At 29.7% G+C, this 16,649-nt stretch overlaps 1 protein-coding gene across 2 annotated transcripts in view; it reads left to right on the forward strand.

Annotated features, from left to right (window-relative positions):
• The window catches only part of LOC107454960 (potassium channel subfamily K member 18-like), a 23,483-nt gene extending 7,390 nt beyond the window's left edge, over positions 1-16,093 (forward strand). The window contains exons 1-4 of one of the 2 annotated variants that reach the window (XM_016072328.3): positions 5,353-5,554; positions 7,683-8,115; positions 13,536-13,930; positions 14,917-16,093. In XM_016072328.3, the coding sequence (XP_015927814.1) occupies positions 7,698-8,115; positions 13,536-13,930; positions 14,917-15,534 (1,431 nt within the window). In that variant the 5' untranslated portion in view covers positions 5,353-5,554; positions 7,683-7,697 and the 3' untranslated portion in view covers positions 15,535-16,093. Of the gene's footprint in view, positions 1-5,352; positions 5,555-7,682; positions 8,116-13,535; positions 13,931-14,916 lie in introns of those variants that run through there. The other variant, XM_071177415.1, reaches the window with a different exon arrangement.
• The last annotated feature ends 556 nt before the right edge of the window (positions 16,094-16,649 follow it).

Consider the following 16,649-nt stretch of genomic DNA (forward strand, 5'->3'; position numbering starts at 1 on the left):
CAAAAAGACAGTTTTTCTTATCGTGTTTTTTAAATCTGAAATATTTATTTAATTATCCTGTAAATAAGCAAGAAAAAAAATTAATTTTATATGAGTATGTGAAATACTTTACTAATTTATTTATTTATTCATTAAAATTATTATTATTATTATTTTGATAATTTGTAATATCGTTTTATTGGCTGATTCTTGTGCAAGGGGTAAACATATGAATTGTATTTATTCTTCCATAAAAATAAAAGAAATCCCGAGCTGGTTTATGTAACCAAAATTTTAAGAACAGTACAAAGAATGCATTTATATTTTGAAAAATTTTACGATTTACTTCCTTATACCATATTAACTATTCAAAACTTAATTTAGAAGTTTAAAGTCCATTTATTATACTTCCGTAATGAATATGCAACTAAAAACATGGAAATTTGGTTCAAATTACACTTTAAGAAATTTCTGACCAAATTACGGTAAAAAGGCACTCCTTATTTTTACCATCAATTTCTACAATTTTGTTTTAGAATTTTTTTTTATTGGAACAAAAACATTATATACCGCAATTTTTACGGAACAAAAATATGCTATACCATAATTTTTACAGTAGTATTTACCGTAAAATCACTGTATTTAAATATTACTGCAAAAATTACGGTAAATGGATAAATAGATTATACGGATGCTGCATCCAGGGTGTCAGTACATTTTACCTGAATTTCATCCAGAATATTTTTACAGGGTATCCCCAGTTGACGGTACATTTTACGGGAATAATTTTTAATTTTGAGGGAAAAAATTGTTTTGTATCAGAAAGAATAATGACAAACAATCATGGGGTTTGTGAGCAGAAATGGCGCCAAGTACAGCATATTGCATTTCATTCGCTATATTTCACCTTTTTTTTCTCTGATTAATCCTCTATATTGATTCATGCAATGATATGTGTTAAGTTAAAAATATTAAAACCTTATTTTTTAAATTGCATGTTAGGAATGACATTGTTCCAAGCAAACTTAAATCTGCACTTTGGAAAAATTAAAGAAGAAGAAAAAATGGTAGTCCAGAGCTCAAAACACGAGGAGTAAAAGGAAAGAAAATATCTGTAGATTTCTGAGAGACAAATATCCAACTCAATAATCTTTGATCATGCCGCCTTATGCCCTTCTTTTTGAAGTCAATGTGTGACTATTCTATTTTTAAATTCATAACAAGTAATATTTAAATTGTTAGTCTCTTAATACTTAAAAAAAGAAACTATTTTCGTTGAGAAAACATACGTTCTTAAAACCATACGCCTTTAACTAAAACTAAGTCTATAAAAGATTTATTACTTTCCTTAGATAAATGTGCATAAATTCTTACTTTTAATCATACATTTGCATAAAATACGTAGGATCTGAGTATGCATGTACAAGAAAAGTACAAAAATTAACAAAGACTAAGTTAGGAAAAAGTTTGAAGTGTATTTGATTAAGAATATGAATCTGTAAATCAAATTAAATTTTTATTCTGTTCGCAACAAAATCAATTTGAAGACAAATACTTGTGAAGAAGACGTGATTTTAATGCTCATTTCTGAAGATTTCAAGAATAGAGGTTTCGTTATTTGTTGAATATTGTGGTTATGAAAATAGTATAAATTAAAAACAATTGCCGGTTCATGCTCAGTAAGATAAAAATATGTTTTCAAAAGTATTCTTCATAAAAATAAAATCCTTATGATAAATAATATGATAATTCAATGAAATGTATTCATATCCAAAACTGAAGGAACAAACAATTTTTCGTTAATAACTCACGAATCAGTGAACTCAATTAAATTAAATTTTGTATGAAAATACAAAATTGAACCCTGAGAAAAATGATGATATCGAAAAGCTACTGAAACGAATTCAAGATCATGAATTGAAAGATATCACAACAAATTAGTCAAAAAAATAATGCAGTAAAAGGCACTTGTGGTAGGACAAGAATAAATCTATGGTATTCAGCATCCTTCCAAGTGAAGAAAATTCATGACGTTTATCCGATTTATAATTTGAGATAATTACTCATATTTACCAAATTTTAAGATTTAAAGGAGAGTACTAGGTTCTATAAAACTACGCGTATAAAATGCGTTTCCCAAAATTTAAAAAAAATTCAAATTCCCCCTTTTTTAATAATATAAACTCATATGTAAAAGTGAAGTAATAAACACATTTTCTCGAATAGTTTAAATATTAGTGAGCCGAGTTAAGGGGAATTTTATATGAAAATACATTAAACTCTGACTATGGTAATAAAAAGGTAATGGCACGAACATGAATCATGAATTAATAGGCATTGCAACAAGACAGATAGAAGATGATGTAAGGAAATTGCATTGGAGTATAATTTGTAGTATGAAGGCAATGCAGGTCTCCTAACGAATTCTCATGTTGTTTAAGAGGTTATTAGCATATGATATTCTTCACCCTTACATGTGACGACGAAAATGCAGGCTGTATACGAGATTTACAATTTGGGATAATTTTTCAAATTTACTAAATTTTAAGGTTTTGGAACAATAAATCCCCCTTTTGACTCCTCTATGAAAAGGTTTATTAGCAAAGAAAAGTGTTCCAAGACATGCTTCATGGCATTCAGATCTGCTTGATATCTCCATTTTCTGAACGCCACCAAGGCTTCATTGAAATGTACTTGGAACGAACAGACTTCAGAACAATTTTTAATAGGTCTATAAGATCTCAGTTCTGTACCCCGAAAAATTCTCTATACACTTCAGGTGACAGAAGAGCCTGTCTAAACTGAAGCAAGTAACATCCAATTTGGACACAGTTGCGGTGATCTTATGTTCTATTCACTGAAGAGCCATGATTATTGACAGATTCATGCATGTCGAGAATCAAGGACCAATTAATCTCCTCCAACATATAGAGCCAGTATAGTGGTTGAGGTGTTATGATGTGGGCATTCGTGATGTTGGGTGGCCTCACAGACCAGCATGACGTTTTCGTATTTCGATTAGCAGAGAAATTTCAGTTCTTCACACCCTTGCAAATAACTCCAGGGACTAAAAACTGCTTTAAAATGGAATAGTGGAATTTATTGCATCAAGACCTTAGATTTATTGTTCTGAAACATTTGTTATCCATAAACAACATGAGAATTTGTTAGAGATTTGCATTGCCTACAGGGGAAGGTTTCATACTATAAATTATATATTCCTCAAGTGCGGTTTTTCTACATCATTTTCAGTCTATCTTGCAGTAATGCCTATTTAATTCATGGTCGTAAGTTCGTGCTATTAAGTTTTTGTTACCATAGCTATAGATAAATCTGTCTTCATATATCATAGTTTAATGTATTTTAATATATAATTTCACTTATTTCGACTCTCTAATTTTTGGACCATTTGCAAAAATTTGCTTGTTTCCACATTTTTACGTATAAGTTTATATAATTAAAAGAAAGGAAACGGTATTTTATATTATTTTAGGAAACTCATTTTATACCAGTAGTTTCTTAGTGTGTAGAACTATCTTTTGTTCATGATGCATAGCTATGTAAACAATAGACGAAGTAGACCTTTTTCTTTATTTTTCATGTTGAAATGTCATAAATAATATGCAATTTCACAGTTTTCTTAGTAATCTAATTAACGGAAATTCATTTAAATATTTTTTAAAAAAAAATATATTTATATATTGACGTAGATGTATTTATTATTATTAAAAGCCCCCATTGAATTTTTTGGGGGAGATACCCCCCATAAAAAGACACTTATCCCATTCATGAAACTTATACGAGATTTGTGATTTTTAAATAATTTTTCAGGTCTGTTTTCTAGGAACAGTGTTATAATGAGAAAATAAATAAATAAATGAATAATAAGAAGGAAAAATATGAAATATACCAAAATGAAGTATTTTTCGTTTACCGAAAAAGATTACGTAATTGGAAGATTCTATTTAGTTTTATTAACCCTTAAGGTTGCTCAGACATTGTATTTTTATTTTTCGGTCTTTCAAGATGAGAAATTGGTATCATCATTAAAGCACCTTTTACAGACGTTCCCTAAAACTCAAGACTCTTTAAGTTTAGTAGTAAGTTCTAAATTAGTAATCAGTTTTAATTTACAAGGGCATTGTTATTGTAAGAACTAAAGAAAAAAAATAAAATGCTATAAAAATGACTAGTTTTAAAAAAAATTCTATTTTTTTTTAATACGAAAATTTCCAGCTTTTAAAAATAATTGTCAAATAATTATGTTAATTATATTTAATAATAAATTATAAAAATCAGTGTTTCTTCACATAGGAATAACATATGATTTTAAAAAACTGATATAATTTCTCAAAATTCGTTTTCCGCATTTTAAGAGATGGTGGTAGTCAATTTTAAAAAATATTGTTTCAATATTTGCCGAATTCCAAGTTTTAAGAAATTGATTATTTCCTAATCGGTGATACAGTGACTTCCACCATGTGTTTTTCATACAAACTTCCTTTGAAATACGTTAAAATTAATAATCTATTTTTTGCGCTAATGGTCATTGCCAACTGTAATTACATAATTAACACTAGAAAGACGGAAAACCAGCATATACCTATATTGCCAAAAAGCATTTAAAATGACTAAATTGTGAATGCGTTATTGCTTAATTTTAATAATTTGCTTAAAATTAATCTTCAGCATTTTCTATATTATTTACAGTTATGTAACAAGTTATTAGTAAATATTAGCATTAAAAAAAATTATATGTTGTTCAAAAAGTCACGAAATTCTAAGAAATTGTGTAATTGTATACATCATTGTTTTTCTAATTGAAATTAAAAGCAGTCAAAATTAGGCGATTGTCCTTAGGCAATCTAGTGTTAATACATGAATGTATGCAATTATATGATTGTATCTTGCTTGTATGACATTATATAAGAAGATTGTATTTGTAGCAATTGTTAATTAAGTATAAAAACGTTGCGTAGTTTGGCCTATAATTACATCGATGTTGCAGTGCTAATTAATATGACAAAAGAAACAATCCTTTGTATTTGACCTTTCATAGAATAAAGCTTTTAGACAGTCGTCAGCATTTTTGGTGACATCACCTCATAAAGCGGCATGTTGCTGGAGAAGACACATCCCATCGAAATAAGAAACACAACTCCTTGTCTAGGACTAAGAATATATCTGTAAAAAAGCTAATGACGTACACACCAAACAGTAAATGAAAAGAACAGGAATAAAAACGAAAGAAAAACACTATCTTCCCGGACAAATGGGCCTTCCGCCAGCTAAGACGAGATTTCTTCTTTCGAATTTAGAGTGAAGATTTCGAGGAATACACATTAAATCTTCCGTCTTGGACTTACAACTTTTAGTCACCGAAAATGAAACCGTTTCGAACAGACCATGCTGTCCATAGCTTTTGGCGGGAAGTTTAAATTTTAATATTAATACAGGAAGAGATTTTAGTTTTGGATATTCCACAAGATAACTTTTAGATTGTCAATGCGATTTTGACATAATATTATTGATAACTGAAAACTCCATGAGATTATTTTTCTAAACAACCTGAGAGGTAAGTATTCAATTTTGACAAAATATAATTGATTACAAAAGTAATTTACTCGTAATCAAGATTATATTTAACCAAAAATATATTATAACATGATTACTCCATAAAATATGATCGAATTAGATGTAGTTATAAGATCAAAGATCATAATTATTTATAAAAGTATAATGATTACTTCGAATAATGTTACTAAAGTTTATTGTATAAATTATAATACTTTGTAATCAATTATAATTTTTCTAGCTCTTGTTAGTGTAGCTTAATACATTTAAAATAAATCTCATTTGCGATTCACTAATATAATGTTAAGATCAAAGTTGGAGTTAATAATTTTTGTTAGAATAAAAAGAGCAATAATATTTCTCAACAAGAGTATATTTAATTATCTAAACATGTAATCCCTATTACTTTTAACCATGATTACATCATAACATGCAATCAAAATTAGACATAATCAAAATTTGAATCGTTGTTATTGTTTATACGTAGAAGTATAATAATTTTACTTCCAAAACTGGTTATCGTTGTAAATTATAATTGCTTCTATATAATAACAGTTTTTCTTACTTTGTTATGTATGATGTCTGCTTATAATTAAAATAACTCTTTGATGTTTCCCAAAATGTTCAGTAATATAGTAGTTGTAATAAGTTGATATTGTTACAATAACAGCAATGGAGCAATGGAGAGTGTATAAGAATTTTTGTTTTAAATATGGAGAAAAAAAAATTTTCAATTATATTATTTGAAATTTCTTTTTTAACTTCTTTTTTCTGTATGAACAGGGTTTTTTTTAACTATGTAGTTATCAGTGATAATTTTTTTCCACATTAGTTTGCTGAAATTTCTTTAAAACATGCTCAAAAGTTTTTTTTTCTTCTGCGCACATTTTATAAAAATAAATCTAACTAAAGTTTTTTAAAAAAATATGTTCATACTTAGCCTTTTCATGTAACTAATCTGAATTATTTTCTAATTGGTAAGAAAATAACGTAAAACGTCCTACTTATTAATTTATTTATTAATTTATTACCAAAAAACTTTTTTTATTGAATTTTAAGTATTAAACTGCATATTCTTTGAATACAAAGCATTAAAAATAGTTCTATGTTCGTTTTTTCCATATATAATCCATTCCATATGTATCCCATTGCAAAATTTTAAATTTTCTTTTTCAATTTACCAATTTTGTTTTTCATGACTCAATTTTGTTTTTCATGACTCAATTTTATATTTTCATAACTTTGGTATTTTTTTATAACATTATCTATACATGTAATAATAATATCTATACATATAATAACAAATATGAATATTGATACCATGCCATTTACAAACGTATAGTAGAAAAAAAGTTTTTACAATGTACAAACTACAGCTGCAAAATAATCGGTTGATAAAATATTTTTTTAATATGCTGTTTTATCTGACAATTATATTTAAAAATTTGAAAATCATCTCAATAATGTGTTAATTTTAGAATTTTTTACTCAATAAACTGATTAATAAGTTTGTATTTATCCATAATATGATTGCAAATGACAAGAAGGATATTTTAGAGGTTTCAAATAATATCTGGTTTCTAGCAAGCATAACAGTTGAGAACTGTTTTTCTATTTTTAATTCTAAAATAATTTTTGTTATAAAAATATTGCACGAAAGGTTGTTAATAGATTCTTGCTGTACGAACGAATATTACGTAAGCAAATTTTTGGAAATTCTAAACTCCTCCTCTCGCATTCTCTTCCCTTTTCTGTGTTGCTTATTTTTTCTGACGAGAAATAAGCAAGTCACAAAGTCTCTTCTTACACTTGAGTAAGAAAATCACAACATCCCCTCTTGTTCTTTTCTTTAACTTGGACTTTTACTGAATTAATAAAATTTTAGAATTTAAATAAAATATGTAACTTTGAATAATATAAAGTTTCCGTTTTGATTCCTTTTACAAAATTTCGAGTAAATACATTGAGGGATTAAAATTTACATAAAAGTTGAACGGTTCTTCATAGCATTTTGCTTTATAAACTATACTGTCCAACATATTGTTTCATATTTTATTTTATGAAAAGAGCGTCTATTTTATGAAAGAGCCATCTATTAGTTTTAATGTAATAGTTTCTTTTTTGCTTAGGCTTTCAAGACCAACATGACATTCCGCAAGACTGATCATATGACCAAATGCGCCAAGTGTCGTTACTACTGCCGTGCTGGCTCAACCTTTATATTTTCGCACATAGGCTTATGCAGCCTCGTTTTTGGCTACACTGTCATGGGAGCTTTCACCTTCATGGCTCTTGAAGCTGAAAATGAGCGCCAGAAGAGGATTCAAATGAGGGAAGAGGAAGAACATCTTATCGAACAGCTTTGGTTATTGACTGTAAGTGGAGAAATTATCAACGAGAGTATCTGGTTTGAAAATGCCACGGCAACACTCAAGAAATATGAGATGAGTTTAGTGAAAGCTATGAAGAAGGATGGCTATGATGGCAATGATGATATTACAACGCAACAGTGGTCTTTTTCTGGAGCTTTACTCTATTCTGTCATAGTTATCACAACGATCGGTACGTTTTCATGATTCAGTTTTTCTGATAAAATGATGGAATGTTTGTTTCGTAAAATACTTAGAATCAAATTATAGTATTATAGTATTGTTGTTATTGTTTCTAATGACCCTTGGACAAGCAAAGCTTGCCAGCCATTGATTTGGACAGGATTGCGAATTAATTTTACCAGGAGGGTACGTCTTTCGTTTGACAAGAGAACACCGCAAGGTTGAAACTACACCTTGGCTCAGAACCCTATGGATAAATGGCATCACTACTTATTTGTGGGGCCACTTCCTCAATTTCGTCATAGATCTGAAGGAAAAGGAAACTTTTTCCATATCCCTATACCCATTGTTTAAGATTTTAAGTCATTAACGTATGTATATTTGACAGAAGCGCCACCTTTAATTTTCCTTAGATTTATTTGTTTTAAAATTTCACTTTAGGTTGCGTGGCAACCTGAGATAGTTTTTTGTTGTTGTTCTTTTTTGTTGTAATTGGGTATAATATGAAAAAAACACAACTACTTCGATTTAGTAGGAACAACATATGACGCAATGCTAAACGAATGGAATTTAGTTGTTGTTCATTTAGTTATTGTTATTAGTAGTTGTTGTTATTTGTTTTAGTTGTTGTTGTTTATTTAGTTGTATTTAGTTTCAATAACTTTTCTTTATAATGCAATAAAATCTGGCGAGCAGCTATTTAAACGATCGAACACTTCGTTTGTTTATTTGTGGCTTGAAGTTAGGCTCGCAGAAAATGCCGTTCATGGGTTAAATTTAGTAGGAACAACACAACCTGTGACGTAGGCTATATTATACCCAATTTAGAATTATAATTTTTAGAATCCGTTTTTGATGCTAAATTATTAGTTATTAAAAGATTAAAGTTTTATATTTGTTGTCATTCATCTGCAGAACTTGTAGTTCATTTGATTGATTTTATTTAAAAGGCGTCCGCATTATTTATTTTAACTTATTAGCGACACCCATGGTACAGTTGGTACAGCTTAGTAAAGCAATATTTGGAAAATAATTAGTAGTTCTATTTTATCATAAATGTAAATCTCAATTTTTTTGAAGGTTCAAGCTCAGTTGGGTCCAAAATTTAATGTATCTAAGAAAAGCTGAAATTCTTTTAAAAAAAATAGAAAAATATTATTTAAGACCAAAATTCTTGGAAATATAAGGTACATTATTTGAAATTACTTTTTTCCGATCATGGTTTTAATACTTATTGATATGATAAATATTTTTAAATTGCCCTTACTTAACGATTAAACTTCTCACAGCAACTAACGACTAATTGTAATTATTGAATTTATTGCGCATAATTTTATACTTTATTATACCTAATAACGAAAAAAAAAACAGATTTTTATACATCTCTTAAGTTTGAAGATAGAAATAAAGAATCCTGGCAAAATGTATCTCGTAGTTTCCTAATCTAAAGTAATCAGCTACTTTATTTTTCCTCTTGTAAGAATGAAATGCTTGTTGAGAAAATACAAAAACTGATCATAACTCAATTTCAAAAAATTTCATTTATCAGTTCTTTTATCAAAACTTGTACAATTTATTTCACAACTGTGGTCATTAGGTCATTAGAAGAACATATTTAATAGTCAGCGTACGAATCAAAACTTAGATTACCCATATACTTTGCCATATGATAATACCAGAGAGTATTCAAATATTAATAAATACTATAAATAAATAATATTTCAGTGTTCAGAAAATAATTCCCTTTTTTTACGAAAATGAAAGACAATTTCCTTATAGTGAATAAATATTTTATTGAATCTTATATTGCCTATTCTGTTCCATTACCTTTTGCCATCTCCCTGGCAGAGGCATGATTCTACTCGAACAAAATTATTGTTCTTTGCTGGCAAAAAAAAAAAAATAAAAAAAAAAANAAAAAAAAAAAAAAAAAAAAAACTGATCCTGGAAATGTTTTTATTTTATTTTATAACCGTCGCTTAATAACAGACTCAATTTTATGGATTTTACGACTGTTAATGTTCAACTCGGTAGTCTTGTAATTTTGAACCCAATCCAGAAAACAAGGGAACTCCTGGATCGAGTATTGGGAGAAATTTTGCCTTCGTGGAGGACTATTTGATGGAGCTAACCCGCATTTGCGTTCCATGAAGAGGAAGACCACGAGAACCTCCCATGGTTAGCCTGGCGGCAAGGGGACTCTAACACATGATCCGTCTACCACTGAGGATATTTCACGTCAGCTCTGTGGTTGGTGCAAGTCGGATGCGGAATTCGTATCGACTGGGATTCGAACCCGGTTCGCCTCATTGGAAGGCGAACGGTCTATTCCTTGAGCCATCGCGGCTTCCTGGAAATGTTTGGTTAAAGTAATGTTTTTAAAGTCTAAAAACTTTTTTGTAGTGGTTAGAAAATTGTTGTAGACAACCCATTTCTCGCCCTCAGTGAGAATACGCTTAAAAATGAATTCTTGATGTTTGAGAAACTAACCACATACATCAACGCGATAGCTCAAATTTCTTTCATAAGAACAAGAAGAATCCATGTGTCGAGCTTTGAGATTAAAACATTGCCTTTTCAAATGATCATGAAAAAGTTATTCACCGGTTTGCATTAATTAATGCATTTATTGTGTCTTCATCAGATTAAATTGGCGTGTTGCATCTTATTTGATCTAAAATGAAATTTTGCAAACCAGTTTTGGCACTGACGTACTGTCAATACAGAATTTTTATCTTTTCGATTGTAAAAAAGTAAAATATACGTCGTATATTCTGCTGTTCACTTTCCATATTTAAAAGAGCACCAGGTAAAAACTGCTACACGAACTTTTTCACAAGCAAAGTCTAGTTACATCAGCTGTCAAATTATATAATGATTAGGTGGCTTAAGTGTGAAGTTAGCTGTGAAAAAAAATATAATAAGTACTCCGTTAGGAAATAACGAAATTATTTACCGAACATCCCAATATATGCGTCAAATTTTTTCGCGTCTTTTACATTAATGAAATATTTACTTGTTCATAAGGAAGGTTATTATTAAATTTTTCTTTTGATTTTGTATTTATGGTTCTTTATGCATAAATATTTTATTATTTATTTTAAACAAATATGCACAAATTTGTGAAAACGCACAAGAAGTTGCAAAACGAATAATTATTTCCTTAGCATAGTTTTTCTTCATTATTTCTAGTTCTCATTTTAATATTTTATTTTTCCTTATTGCATTCTAAAAACAGGCAATTTTAAAGGCTTAATTCCGCGTCATTGATTTCTATCGTCAGCATAACCACTTTTGTGAGCAAATTTGCATAATCGAATCATTCCATTAAATGTATTATTAAAATATGAAACTGTGTTTATTACAGCCATTGTTTAACCTGGCGATGAAACGAAATTTATCTCATCATTCGTTCTAACTGACCGCTCACTAAGTAGTTTTGGTATATTGTTAAGCAAAGCCCTCTTCTTTATATACAATTTTTTTTTCTCTTCTGTGATAGGAATGGAGAGGAGTTTTCGTAAGATCAAAAAATGGAGAACTTCCGTATGTTCAAGCAGAACTAATATCCCTGTAAACTGTATAACTGTAATTGGTGTTCGTTCTGCCAGCTCTTAAATGCAAAACATACATCGCTGATGATTGATTAAAATAATGTATAGAACAGAAGTTTTTATTAGCATTTTTTTCTGTTTTGTTTTCTGTTCTCAAATATATATATAAAAGGACTCCGGTAATAAGACATGAAATACAAATTTTATGAAATATTTCTCTTAAACTCAAAGGATTTAGTTTGACATATACGTATTGACAGTACATTTGTATGAACTAAATTTTATTTTTATTTTATTTAGTAAAACGAAACAAATTTTGGAATTTCGACAAGGAAACGTTTCCCTTAAACATTCAAAGTATTACGTCTAACATATATTTTATTTTCATATTACCGGCACATTAGCATTTACAACAGTTTAGATACAATTCAAATCGATCATCGATAATGTGAAATGGAATTTGGAATGTGAAAATGAATTGTTTCTCTTTGACTGAATATAAACAACTGATTTTGTTTGAGTTATGAATTACCTGCGTATAACTAGTTCACTTTCTTTTACAATAAATTAAATATATTATATTTATTAAAGCAAAACCGAATTTGGTATATGAATTGTTTCTCTTAGACTGTGATACCAACACCTGATTTTGTTTGAGTTATGAACTACCTACGTATAAACAATTCGCTTTCTTTTACAACTCAAATAGATCATATTTAGTAATGTGAAATGGAATTTGTAATGTGAAACTGAATTGTTTCTCTTAGACTGTGATACAAACAACTGATTTTGTTTGAGTTATGAATTACCTACGTATTACCAGTTCACTTTTTTTACAATAATTTAAATGGATTAAATTTAGTAAAGCGAAACCGAACTTGGTATATGAATTGTTTCTCTTAGACTGTGATACAAACAACTGATTTTGTTTGAGTTATGAATTACCTACGTATTACCAGTTCACTTTTTTTACAATTCAAATAGATATATTTAGTAATGTGAAACGGAATTTGGAATATGAAGCTAAATTTTTTCTCTTAGACTGTGATACAAACAAATTATTTAGTTTGAGATATGAATTTTTACCAATTTACTTCTTTTTACGACAGTTTAAATAGATTATAACAGTTAGATTGTTGTCAAAGAATCTTGTCTTTATTTCTTGCCCGTAAACTTACAATAGGCTAAATTTATAAATCTGTAACACCTGTTAGAACTGTTCGCAATTTAGCTCCCACACTCTTAACATTTTAATAAGTAGGTTTTCTGAGGTTGTCGCAAATTGCTTGAAATGAAGTACTGTTAGAAACTTCTTCCACTGCAAACTCACTCCAAGAATAAGGATGCAGGTACTAAGAAAATTTAGCACCTGCATCCATAGATCTAGAAATCTTAGAAACTTTTTTCACAACAAAGTCACTCCATGACTATGAATGCAGGTACTTGGTAAATTTTAGTACCTGCATCCAATGATGCAGAAATCTAATGATTCGTCAGTTAATCAGTCTAAATCAATGCTCTATTATAGTTTAATAGAATCTTTTATTGATGAATCTCAAGTTTTGTAACAATGAAACATTAAAACGTTCTTTCATTCAGCTCTTCAGTCATGTCTAAAAACATTTCTACTAGTATTTCTGCATTCCAATTAGTGTGTACATATTAGAACCTCGGAGTCCCTTAAAGAGGTTATCGTCTTTATTGTTTACCACATTTAATATCTCTCCCAAATATTTAGTATTTTCGTTATTTATACTTCTCAAAAAAGTGCGAAATGATTTGAATATATACTGAACTACAATTTAAGTATTTGTGGTCATATTTTGTAACATAAAAATTATCGGAAAATATATTTAATCCAACATTTATATTTTAGGTTATGGCAACATCGCGCCAAAAACAAACACGGGAAAGATAGTGACTATCTTATATGCCATTGTGGGAATTCCTTTACTTCTTTTGTGCCTTTCAAACATAGGAGATGCCATGGCTCATTCTTTTAAGTTCATATATTGGAAAGTGTGTTGCTATTTATGTTCTAGTCCAAAAACCCATCATCACAGAAGAAGTCGATCCAACAGATCTAGTCGATATCCATCAGAAGCTAGAACTCTTCAAGGGGCAATTGGTGGACGAGATTTGGAACCTTTCAGCCCTCTCAGTTCGTATAATGGTCAATTAAATAGTATGGATAGACAGAGGGGATACCTTACTTCTAGTTCATTACACCATTCACTGCCTAGACAAGCCCAGTACCATACTTCAAGAGAAGTAAGAAGATTTGCATTTTTCGAAATATCTCTTTTGTGACTCCATTCAAGAGCAATCAAAGGTTTTAATGAACAATTAAATAATCACCTAGGAAAACTCTCTCCTTGTACCACTGAAAAGATTAAAGTCAAATTTTAAAACTATTGGCAAATTTTAAAACTATATTCATGATTTTACATTTTTAATTCTGTAGAAACAAATACAATTTCTTCTAGTTTTTCCAAACTGATATGTCCTAGTACTCACATTAATTATAATTACGATAGAGAGGTTGAGAAGAGTGGCGGGGATTTTGACTTATAGATCCTCCATTTGTTTTTACGATACAAATAATAGTAGTAGTTGTGGTACTTTATTTACGTAGCACTAGAGCTGCACAATGGGATATTGACGACGGTCTGGCTAACACCCCTAAGGATGATCCGAGGACAAGCTATCACAATTTTGATCCTCAGTAGAGGGGATGGCTCCTCCGCTTTGGTAGTCCAACGATCTGCCCACGAAGTCGAGCATTTTATGGTAAAATAGTTTAATGAGGATTGATACCGAACACCCTAGGTCCTTCCACAAACTGCTTGAAGTAGTCACCCACACACATACACTTACCACTGCCATGTTGCTTAATTTTGACTTCGATGATCCACTGGGAATCATTTCTTGACTATCAGTCCACTGTGGGACTTTTTGATTACAAGTGTTGTGTTGTACGTGCATACACCAATATCGTTTTTGGATCACCGCTAAAATGAATCTCAGTGCTTCCCCAAGAAGTGTAACTTTAGCTTCGATATAAATAATTAAATTAAAAAATTCCAAACCATTAACAGAAATAATAAACCCTATGAAACAATGACAGAATGTACCATATTTACAAGTACCTTTTAATCCTTTGAACCAAAATTCCTCTGCCTTTCTTACGACTTGTAATTGTTTCACATTAAACCATTCAATTCGTCAAATAAATATTATTTTTCTTCTTTTCCTAGGCTGAAGTATCAGATGCATACACGGTTCCAATAATATCCAACAAGTACGCATTGCACCCAATGGAAAGTGCTGACATTCCCGATCATCCAATGCACCGCTACAACGCCCTCGATTCCTCGCCCTATCGGTCTGGTGGAACCATAGTTAGACAACCAACTTCAGTCACCAACAGAATTCAAGAACCACTGTCTGCATTTACACCTTTGAACGATGAACTAAGCTTCGAGGCAACTTCTACAATCAGCAGCGAGAAAGACGACGACGAGCAAGAAGTTAGCGTACCCATCACCCTTTGTATTTCTATAGTAGTTGGGTATATTTGTGGTGGTGCCATTTTATTTTCGTACTGGGAGGGTTGGGACTATTCAGATAGTTGCTATTTCTGTTTCATAACTTTGACGACAATAGGATTTGGTGACATGGTGCCGGGAACTGCAGTTTTGTCAGAGGAGTCACAGTTGGCTTTAGGATTGTGCTCTTTATACCTACTTTTTGGAATGGCCCTTTTAGCCATGTCTTTTAACTTAGTACAAGAAGAGGTCACTAAATCAGTTCGAACGATAGGTAAAAGAATTGGTATTTTGTCAGATGAAGATGACGACGATGATGAAATATGAGCTACTTTAATACACAGTACACCGTAAAAGTACCTGGACTCGGTGTGCCGGTACTTTTTATAATAAAGTCCATTTTTACCAGAACATATTACGGAACAAAAAATCTGATATAGCGTAATTTTAACAGCATTAATTCCCCTAAAATCCCTGAATCACTCTAATTAAATAAATATTATGAAACAGTATAATTGTAAATATTATGGTAAAATATTTTACTATAAAAATGGATTTTACGGATGATGCAGGTACTTTATATCCTACTTTGATCCGGAATTTTTTATAGTGTACGGCAACTCTAGTCCTGTTTGTGTACTTGTTGAACTTTCACAAACTTGTTTTTGTATTTTAGTTTTATGAAAGAATTATTTGAACGTTTGTATAGCAATGTTTCGTTAGACCTTTTCTGATATTTCGTAGTAATAACGAAATCATTTTAAATTGTTTTTGAAACTGTAATTCGTCCATCTGTATCGAAGATAATGTTTTTAAAGCCCAATTATCAAATTTTTTATTTAAAAAATCTCTGTGTTTGTTCAAATATTTTTCGAAACTTTACAAATATTAAATATTAATTTCTAATGAGTTTTGATGGTGGAATGCATATTCGTTTTAGGTACATACATTTTATCAAAGTGTTTAAACCAATCTTGGCATCATTATTATTAAAAAAAATCTGTACTCTGGTATTCAAAATTATTTGAATTAAATGCAATTTCGTACTAAACACAATTATATATTATCAATTTTATATTCCTATTATCTATTTAATATTTCTATTATCTTTTTCATATTCGTATTGCCTAATTAATATGTTTAAATGCATTCTTACTGTTCTTAAAATAAATAAAGTTTATAATAATTCTTATAAATATTTATAATAATATGTGTACGTACTTATATTTCCATATCAAACTTAGATACGATTATTAAACACAATTATATATACCAAGAATATTTAAATATAATAGCAACATAAATGTTGCTATAATATTTAATATTTATATAATATTAATAATATTTATATAGCAACAAACAGTGCTAGCAACATAAATTCATAATTTTAAAATATTATAGCTAGCAACATAAAGCAATATTATATACAATATTAAGCAAGG

Source organism: Parasteatoda tepidariorum, chromosome 2 (genome assembly GCF_043381705.1).
Source record: "Parasteatoda tepidariorum isolate YZ-2023 chromosome 2, CAS_Ptep_4.0, whole genome shotgun sequence".
NCBI classification, from domain to species: domain Eukaryota; kingdom Metazoa; phylum Arthropoda; class Arachnida; order Araneae; family Theridiidae; genus Parasteatoda; species Parasteatoda tepidariorum.